This window comes from Rhinolophus sinicus, linkage group LG04, assembly GCF_036562045.2.
Source record: "Rhinolophus sinicus isolate RSC01 linkage group LG04, ASM3656204v1, whole genome shotgun sequence".
Lineage (NCBI taxonomy): Eukaryota > Metazoa > Chordata > Mammalia > Chiroptera > Rhinolophidae > Rhinolophus > Rhinolophus sinicus.
In genome coordinates this window covers 77719788-77730134 of record NC_133754.1, presented here as the reverse complement: position 1 = coordinate 77730134, position 10347 = coordinate 77719788, and the positions used below count along the sequence as shown (strand labels likewise).

At 42.6% G+C, this 10347-nt stretch overlaps 1 protein-coding gene across 3 annotated transcripts in view; it reads left to right on the top strand.

The window, feature by feature from the left end:
• The first annotated feature begins 458 nt into the window (after window positions 1–458).
• Window positions 459–10347, top strand: part of WWC2 (WW and C2 domain containing 2) — a 170424-nt gene continuing 160535 nt past the window's right edge. Inside the window, exon 1 of one of the 3 annotated variants that reach the window (XM_019736137.2) lies at window positions 459–994. In XM_019736137.2, the coding sequence (XP_019591696.2) occupies window positions 864–994 (131 nt within the window). In that variant the 5' untranslated portion in view covers window positions 459–863. The remainder of the gene's footprint in view (window positions 995–10347) is intronic. The other 2 variants (XM_074329862.1, XM_074329861.1) reach the window with 2 other exon arrangements.

Genomic DNA, 10347 nt, shown 5'->3' with positions numbered 1-10347 from the left:
CTCCGGTCCGAAGAGGCTCAGGGAGCGGCTTGGGGGAGCCTTTGTGCCCTCGGTGTTTGCTGGGCCTTTTCCTTCCGCAGAAAGCTCCTCCACCCCTTTCCTCTCGAAAGTCCTGTGCTTTCCCTAGAAGTAGGAAAGAGGTGGAGAAGGGTGCGGAGACTTCTCTTTAGCTATCTTCCCCGTCCCAAAACTCTGAAAACCCGAGACGTTGGCCGCAGGGAGATATTCGGGGTCAAGGGGAGGGAGCAAGCAGTGCATTCCTCGGCCCTCTCCCTCCCACCTGGTCCCTCGGCTCCCCTCCCCCGCCCGGGATTGGCCGGTCGCTCCGGCTCGTGCTGCCCGCCCCGGGAGCGGCAGGGTTAAGCCCAGGAATGTGGCGGCGAGGAATGTGCATGCAGATGAACCCGGCAAGGGGCGGGGCGGAGGGGGCGGGCCCGGGCGGGGCGCATGCTAATAGCATGCAAATGAGGAGGCCCGTTGCCGCCGCGGCCGCCGCTCTGCCGAGCTTCCCTGATCCTAGCCCAGACGGCGGCGGCTCTGGCAGCCTGGGCGCCGCGACCCTCGGCGTCCACAGGGGGACGGGGAGGAGGAGGAGGAAGAGGCGGAGGCAGCGGCGGCGGCCGCGAGGAGGAGGAGGAGGGTTCGATCGCCAGCTCCGACGCAGACATGGTGGACTGATCCCCGGCGGATTCCTGGACTGCTTCCCGAGGCGCCCCCTGCGCGTGGCCCCGCCGCGTCCCGCGCCCGGCAGCCCCTAGCCAGCGCCGGCGTCGGGTGCGGCGGCCGGGCCGGACAGTCGCGTTCCCGCCGCGTCTCGCGCCGGGTCCTTATGGAGGCGCCGCCCGCCGGCGAGGCCGCCGACCATGCCTAGGAGGGCCGGGAGCGGGCAGCTGCCGCTACCCCGGGGCTGGGAGGAGGCCAGGGACTACGACGGCAAGGTCTTCTACATTGACCACAACACCAGGAGGACCAGCTGGATCGACCCCCGGGACAGGTGGGCGGCCGGGCCGCGGTGGGCGCGGGGACCCGCCTAGTAAGCGCGGCGGTGGCTGTTGTCCTGGAGACCCGGCCGAGCGGCGGCGCCCGCAGCGCGGGGGGCGTGGGGCGTCGCCGGTTCCGGGGTCCCGGGATGGGTCCCGGGAAGGAGGCGCAGGACGCGGTGCCCAAGCCGGGCTGCGTCAGCCGGCCAGGCGCCCTGGGCGGGGGGCAGTTGGAACCGTCCCTTCCAGGGCCCCTTTGCCGTCCACTTCCCGACGCCCCTCGGGACCTTTAGACACTCCGGGCCCTGAGGGATCGGTGGAATTGGCGCCTCGGGCTGGCACTCTGTGTCCAGTTAACGGATCCAGAGGGGCCACCTGAGCCCTGTTCCGAGCTCGCCACCGCCTAAGGTTGGCTGAATTGAGTCTGGAGGGCACATTCGGTCTGGGAGGCGGGGACGGCTCTGGGCCCCGGAGGAGGCCTACGTGCAAGGTGGGGAACCAGCCGTCCAGGCCACCTGTGGCATCTCTCTGGTCGCCCTTGACTCTCAGCCTTGACTGGGAGTTCTTGACGGGGCCTGGAGGTCCTGAGCCTGGAGCGGAGTTCCAGACACCCTTCCTCCCTGGGCCCTGGTGGTGGGTATAATGGGCTTTGCCCCTCAGATTTTAGAAACGTTTGTTTGGCGTTTTACTGCCTTATGTTAGTCTTCACTTGAAAACTTGAACTGACTTTCAGACTTTGAATAGGCAGATTCTATTTTGAAGTAAGAAGTGGTGAAATGAACACTGAAACTAACCTTGGTTATTGAAGAACTCTGACTCGAGTTTAGCATGATTTCTTGTAGTTTTCAACCAAACTTTTTATTCCCGTTGAGAGGTGAAGGAGAAGCATGACAAAATCATCCTTTAAGAAGTTAAGCAGCTGAAGTTGAGCTGTTCACAAATGTTCCTCTAGCCCATCATTCTTTTTATCCTTACAAGGAAAATTTCTTATAGTTAGAAATATTATAAGAATAATAGAAAATATTCCTATTTGTAAATTTGTAAATTGTCCATTAAGGAGGTATTCCTAATTCTAAGTTTAAATAATATGTATATTATTAGGGATAACTCCAACATTTGGACTTTCATCATTTTGAAACTTCTTTCCAGCTTTTTATGGAATGTGGCCTTAGGGGCTTATAACCTTTGTAGGTGCTTCTCCCATGAAACATTCCTCTTTTCTCAGTTTGAAGCTGAAATAGTTTCATACTTTATATTCCCAGTTACTTTTATCCAAAGAATATTGTTTTTGAAAGCTACTAAAGAGCAATTATAAGAAAGTCATAAATGACATTATAAATTTATGGAACAATCCTTATTAAATTATCCATGAAGGTATCGGTTTAGGTTTCCCTCCTGAAATGAGAAAAGGCACCTGTGCTGAGGTTCCGTCTTGCCACAGCCTGGCTGCCTGTTGCTGGCCTGATGAAAGCTGTGACAAGCATCACACCTTCACAGTCTCTCCAGACATATTAGTTGTTGTCATAAACTTCATGCTTCAAGCCAGTTATTGCACTTTGAAACTACTTAGCAGATAGTAAATGTCAGTGATGGTAGGGTGCACCCAACAGTGGCTTTTAAGGCACCTGTATAAATATTTGACTTTTACAGTTGTGTGGTAATCCTTTCTGCTTTCTGATACTCGGAGTTTTAGATCATTGAAATTGCAAGGAATTCTTGACATATTGAGGCATTTTAGGTTCTCTTCTTCCATTTCCATGTTTTATTATGTCATTTCATTTGTGTTTACCAATCGGGATTATAAGAATGTGTAATGCCGAGGTAACACAGATAGAAAGCGAAGTAAAATTATATGTCTTGGCTTATCCATATCACTATTTCTGAAGCAAGTTAAGCATGTCTTTTAAACTATTAATGGATTAACAATTATTATGAACTCTGTTTTCAGAAAACTGGGTAAGCAGTTCGTTTGATGGGGACAAGCAGTTTTGACTAAGATGACTTGTTATTATTTCAGTTTTCCTTAAAGCTGTTGTTTCTTTAGGTATTTATAAATTTGGTTACAAATATTTCTGGATCTAAGTATTCAAGTTTTAAAAACTATTCCATGAGATCAGTGTGAACATTGACATATTTGATTGTGTATTCTTTTAGGACAATGAGATGTCTGTAAGTCTTGCTAAATAGCGTAAGAGATATTGGGAGAGGGTATTTGGAGTAACTGGTAACTCTAGTCAATTTTGTTCTACACTCACCAAACATATGGAAAGAGAGATGTTATACAGGCCAGTGGGAGTGTGCCTGTTCTTCTACAGGATCAAATTACAAACCCTGAAAGAAAAGTGGCTTGATAAACTGTGGGTCTGCAGTACTTTTGAACTTTTAAGGCCATTTAATTAAAATGATCATGATGATTTATCCAGTCATATTTATGTTAAGGAAAAGAATCCTGTTTTTGATGGTCTGTCAGAATTTGAGAGATATTTCTGATTGTATAAATAATTATGCAGATTTAGTGGGGAAAGGTTGGGAGATTTTACGCCAATATTATTTTATTCAATAAGTACTGATTTTAGAATACTGAAGTATTATTTTCCAATACTTCTAAGCTTTTGGAGGTAGATGACAATGCAAATTTTGCTGAGATGTGATCAAAGTTTTTATTGCTCCACCTGTTATTAATTGAGTAAGCTTATGTGAATTTATGAATCCCTGCAAACCTCCATTTTTCAGTTCTAAAATGAAGATAATGCCATCTGCCTCATAGGGATATTTGGGGGTCCATAATTAGGGCGCAGCCAAATAGTAGCAGTTGTAGTGTTGTCATTCTAATTTAAGAACTGAATGGTAGTTTAGGTTACCCCTGAAAATCGTAGATGTATTACTCACATATTTACTCAGTATTTATTGTGTGACAGCCACTGTGCTAACTTTTTTACTGTGATCTCATTTTATTCTCCCATTAGTCCTATGAGGTAGGTGCTATTATTATCTTGCAGTTACAGATAAGAAAGTTGAGTTACAGAGAGATTGCCATTACTGTTAAATGTGCAGCCAGGATCTGAAGCCACATAGTCTGGTACTAGAGCCCTTGCCCTCGTCCTTGTCATTCCTCTAGACTGTCTGGACACTTGGACAGGCTCAGGAGTCTCTGGGTGGAGTAGAACCTCTTTGCCCAGTGTTGATTTTTCAGGCTGATTGACCACTCTTTATTGATCTTCAAAGGTTTCTGTTGACTTTGTATGATTCTGTGCTCCCTGAGTTAGCCACATGTAGGGTCTAGTTCATGAATGCCTTGGGAGTGTGGATTGGGAACCCATCAACTTGACTCCATTGAACCACAGCCCAGGTTGAGGTATAACTGAAAATTCAGTGTATTCTTGGGCACGTTAGAAGTTCTATTTGGGGGAAGAGTTAAGGGCTGTTTTGTCCCTGAATAGATTACAATTTTACCATAGCAGTCTTGGCTTTGCCCTCCTCACCCCCCCTAATTAATCCCTGTCCATGATTTTTTGGCCCCCACCCCCACGGCAGAGTGGGCCACTCACCCAGGAGTGTTATTCTGCAGGTCTGCTCCAGCATTCACCTTTATTTTGCTCACTACGGGTACTCTGACCACACCAACTGGTGTTTATGGTGGGCCATAGATCGTAGCCAAATGGTCTGGTGCTTTAAATTAAAAAAAACACACTACATTCAACAATTCAACACAGGAGAAAAAGTTTGGATGGATTCATTGCCTCTTGGAGCAGTAGGGGGCTAAGCGTGGCAGGCCTCAGAGACCCGGTGAGTGGTTTTACAGACTCTCGGTAGACTTCTGCTCATTTTCTGTCCTTGGATTGAATGTTACCCAGAGATACTATAACTTTGTCTAGTTGAACTTAAAAGATTTGCTACCACGCAGCGACTTTACATTAAAACTTGCTGATAGACCCCATTCTTTGGTTTATGGCTGGTGTCAGATGTTGAGCAACCTGTACCTTCTCATTGAAGGGAAGAAATCCTGCGGGGCGGGGAGGGTGATGGGGAGAAGGAAGAGGATGTCAGATGGGTATCACTGATGGCTGGGTTAACTTGTGGCATTCTATGCCCAGTCTGGAGCACATGAGTAGGAGCCGGGGAACTTGTTGTCTCTCTTTCAAAGTCAAAGCAAGTAATTTTGCTAAACCTAGTGCTAGAGGGTGAACTCCTCAAGAGGCCTGATTGCTTATGACTGCTTTCTGTATCCTTTATGTGTGGTAGATTTTAACTGTCAGTTAGTTCAATTAATGAAGAAAGTTGTTAAATTACTGAAAGAACACTAGTGGAGCTACTAATTTCCAGTTTCTTATTGTTGGGCTTTCAAAAAAATATGCCTTTAACCACCAACAACCAAAGACAATTGATTTTCCAGTTAGATTAAAAATAATGAGAGAATTAAGCTGGTACATTTTGACTAATAGTATAAAGATGTGAATTACTTCTAAGTGCAAAGAAAGCAAAATCAGTGCTGATAGTCTTATTCAGAACTGCCATTGTCATAGATTGCTGGAAACGGCTCTGGGTCTGGGTGCCAAGTGGTTACTGTGAATTATTTGAGTGATTATGGTATTTGAAATGTGGAGAGGGAGAGATTGTTAAAGTTTCTTTTTTTTTTTTTTTAAGCACTCTGGGAAGCATTAACTTAAACTAAACTGTGCTATCTTCCAAAAGTTCCCGAAGAAATATTTCTTGTTTTCAACACCGTTTGCTATAATGATTGTTGCAGTGAGCAGTAGTTGCTAGTATATGACTAAGATTTCTTCAGTGACTTTAATAGTCCATAATTTGCAGTTTAATTTTGTTGGAAGAATCAGGGCAATAATTGCTTTTTCAAGAAAAAGTATTATTTATAAATAAGTAATGTTTTTTAGCCGCATATCACTAAGTTATGAGCTACATGGTCAGGTATTGATTGTGACCGGCCTTCAGGCAAGCCGCTGTGGAGGTTTCCTGCGGAGCAGCCCGATGCATCAGGGTAAGTGGGGAAGCTGCTCTCGGCTGGACCAGGTCCTGCACTGCCTGCCTGTGGGAGCTGGAGCTGTTGCCTTGGGAATGGCATTTGCTTACTTTTTTTGAGTAAATGTCTGGGAAAAGGATGCCGCCACTGTAGAGGGGCGTGGCCAGCGTCATTTTGCTGATGTGGGAGTTACTGAAATGGTAGGAAACCCTTAGCCCTAACACAAAGTAAATTTCTTGAGCTGGGGCTTGAGTTTGTGCATGCTTCAGTCCTATGAACTTGATTGACAATTGGTTGAACTGATTTCTATTTAGAATTTTAGACTAATTCTTTCATCCATTTTTGAAGAATTACCACCGAAGAATATAGAATAGGAAAGAGATTTTAAAGGCACAGTATGTATATAAGTTGTGGCCTAAAAATGATTTACCAAATAAAAGTTCAGAGTGTTTTCAGTGTCGTAAGTGGTTTTGTCCAATTATTTTATTTTTTATTGAGGTTTAAAAAAACACATAAAATTCACCATTTTAACTATGTTCGAGTGTATAATTTAGTGATTTTTACTATATTCACAATGTGCAGCCATGACTATTATGTAATTCCTGAATATTTTTATCACCCCCAAAAGGAGCCTCATACCCATTAAGAGTTCTTCTCCATCCTTTTCTCACCCCTGCTGCCTTCACCAACCGTAAATCTGGGGTATTTACTGTCTCCATGATTTTGCCGATTCTGGAAATTTCATATAAATGGACTCATACGATTTTTATGTCTGGCTTCTGTCACTTAGCATAATGTATTCAAGGTTCATCCGTGCTGTAGCATGTGTGAGTGCTTCATTCCTTTGTATGCCTTTGAATAATGTTGCGTTGTATGGACATACAGTGGAATTGTTTATCCATTCCTCAGCTGATGGGCATTTGGGTTGTTTGCACTTTTTGGTTATTAAGAATAACACTGCATGAACATTTGTGTATAATTTTTGTATGACTATATGTTTTCAGTTCTCTTGGATATACACCTAGAAGTAGAATTGCTAGGTCATATGATAATTTTATGCTTAACTTCTTGAGGATCTGCCAAACTTGAGGATCTGCCACAGCAACTGCACCATTTTAAGTCCCACCAGCAGCATACCGGGGTTTCAGCTTCTCTGCATCCTCTCCAACACTTGTTATTTTGTCTTTTTTTAACCATTTCTAGTGGGTAGGAGGTAGCTTCTTCCTGTGGTTTAGATTTGCATTTCCCTCTTCAGAGTGTTGTGATAGCCTTAATTTGACCCAAGCTTTCCCCTCTATTCTAGACTTTTGGCCCTTGCCACATCTTTCCATGTCCTCTCACTTATAACTTGACCAAGAAAAAGTTAGATAAGAGAAATTAGTTCTTTTTAGTCTCACATCACTCTCCCGTCTCCCATATCTGATTGCTTTGAATTATTTTAACACTGAAGTTGTAGATATAAATTAATAAACAGTTTTTATTGTGTCAGCCAGCTAGGTACCCTAGACTCTGCGAGAGATAAAGCCGATAAGATTTGTCCCAGCTCACGTTGCTTCCAATCTAGTTTACATAATCATCATTTAAAAAGTAAAAGAAAATTCGAGTATTGTCCATTACATTTTTAGATATCATTTTAATTCAGCCTAATGGTTACCTCCCTCTTTTCTAATAGTCCAGGGAAGAAGAGTTGAGAAGAATTAAAAGTCAAATATACTAGCAAAGTACGTATTAATTTTTGTCTTCATCTCACATGTGATATATTTTATGAAGCATAGATGTGGATCACGTAGATAATGAGTCGTAATATGTGTGTATACAGTGAGCCTATTCAAAATGATTTGATATTTAAAACCTAGCTAGTTATAAGTGTTAAGAGTTCAATTCATTTTTATTAATTGTGTTTAAAAAAAGTTGGAGGAAACCTGACAAACACCACCTCAGCCAGGTGATCAAGGTAAATATTAACAGTAATCACTCATGTTGATGTACCCCTGATGTCATGTGATGACAGTGGTACCCTTTTTTGTGTGTGTGGTCTTCCACCCCCAAACCGCCATCTAAGCATGAGAAGAACAGCCACCAAATCTCAGTAGAGGAATGTTCTACAAAATATCTGAGCACTGTTCTTTAAAACTGTTGTCATTAACAAAAAGAAGGGAAATCTGAGAAAATGTGACAGGCAAGAGGAGCATAAGGAGACGTGATGAGTAAATGTAACATAGGATCCTGGGACAGAAAAAGGACATTAGGTAAAAGCTAAGAAAATCTAAAAAAAGTATGAATCTTAGTTAATGATAATGTATCAATATTGGTTCATTAATTTTATGTACCTTTCTAGTAGGGGAAAGTGAGTGTGGGATATATGGAAACTCTGTACTGACTGCATTTTTTTCTGTAAATCTAAAACTGTTCCAAAAAATAGTTTATTTTTTAAAAATTATAGAAAAAACACACAAAACAGTTGGAAGTGTTTTTCTTTAGTCAAAGTGTGAGCATACTATATAATTATGGTTTTTTGGTATACTTGGAAAGCAGGGGTGGGCAACCTATGGCCCAAAGGCCAAATCCCAGCCTGCGGTCTTCTTTTTGTATAACCCTCCAGCTAAGAATGGGTTTTACATCATTAAAGGGTTATAAACAAATAAATACAAGCAAAGAAGAATATGTGACAGTGATTGCATGTGGCCCACAAAGCCTAAAATATTTAGTCTCTGGCCCTTTACAGAAAAATTTTGCCAAACTCTAATATAAAGTGGGATGATAAAGTCTTTAAAATATTTCGTATAAACATTTAAAAAATATTAATCTTCTATAATAAAATGGCATGTTTATCAGTGATCATTGATCAGTCATTTATTTCACAAGTAAGGTGGACTCCAGGCCCTGTGGAGTATAAAGGTGAATCAGACACGGATGCTGAACTTGGGGAGTTGCCTTGCTTCTCACATTGCTTTTCTTCTCATGAAATGCAAGTTATGAAAACTTCTCATAAAGTTTTACAAACCCGCTCTTCTCTGAAATAGCTGGAATTGTACATAGGGATATGAGAAAAACAGGCAAAAACAGACCTTTGGAGGTACCATAGTTGTTTGTTTACGGTTTACTGTTGAAAGTGTAAGTATTACAATAATCTGTGTTAGTAGTTGGAAACTGACTTTCCTGTGACATATTGCTAGTATTTATAAAATCGCAAAGTTGGTGGTGATGAGCAAATAGAAAATATAATTCCACGTATTATCTTGACAAAGCAGGTGCCTATCACAGTTAAGAGTGTTCCAAAGATACTAAAAGCTAAAACTGCTATTCTGTGAATAATTTTTCCTATACTGTTAGCCCTGATGTCAGTAAAGAAATCATGTTTCTGTGCAGACAGGAGTGAGTAGCACTGAAAATGGAGCCAGCTGGAAAGTGGGTAGTAGTGCAGTAACAAAGTTGAGCTTTGGGAACTGTTTTTTAAACTGCTGCAACATCCGAGCAGTTCCAGTGGTCTCAACAGAACATTGGAACAGAGGTGTACATTTAACCTGCCTTTGTCTCACTGTGGCTGGAGGTAGGAAATTTAATTTTATAGGAACATGGACAGTTTTTTGATTCCTAGAATAGTGACTTACTTTTAGTTAAAGAGTGTCACTGGCATTTCTGTACAATGAGTGTGTCAGGATTCAGCAGGCGGAAAGGCTTTCCTTCCAGGTGACTGTTGCTGCTTCTCAAGTGCCGTGTTTTCTCCAGCGTGGCCTGGGTTGTAGTGGTCACCGGTTCTGAAGGGGAGTGCTGACAGCAGTCGTAAACGTTGACTTACAGAGATTTGTGCTGTAAACTCCTGATTAAAATTCTGACTTAGGTATAGAATATAGAATGTGTCATGTACTTTACTGACATTGCTCCGTTTTATGGGAAGGTAGTTTTTTTAAGTGGCATTAATATTCAGTCAAGTTTAAAGCATGATAGAAGAACATTTACTGCAAAGGATTTGAAGAGCATGCAGTTTCATTTAGTTCAAAACTTTGCAGTTTTCCGTAGTGTTACGGTTTTTAATAGAGATAAATTAAAATGCCAATCTTTTTCCTTGAAATTGTGACAATGAATGAATGTGTGGAATCCATATTGTACATGATATTCCTGGGTCATCAGTTTTGTCAGCTTATAGGTCTAGGTTCAGTTTGGCTGGTCAGTAATTCTGTCCGTGCTATGTGTTCTTTCTTTTCTGCTGATTATCCGGGTGTTTGAACTTGTTAGAAACACATCATTTGCTTTCTCTCCCCCATTGCTTCCCTTTCCCCTTTTCTGCTAAGTGACACACCTAATGATACTTCTCATAGGACAGTATGACTATAAGCTGGTATGTGACTTGGCTGAATGCTTAAGGTAACATTAATGCCCTGGTTTGCT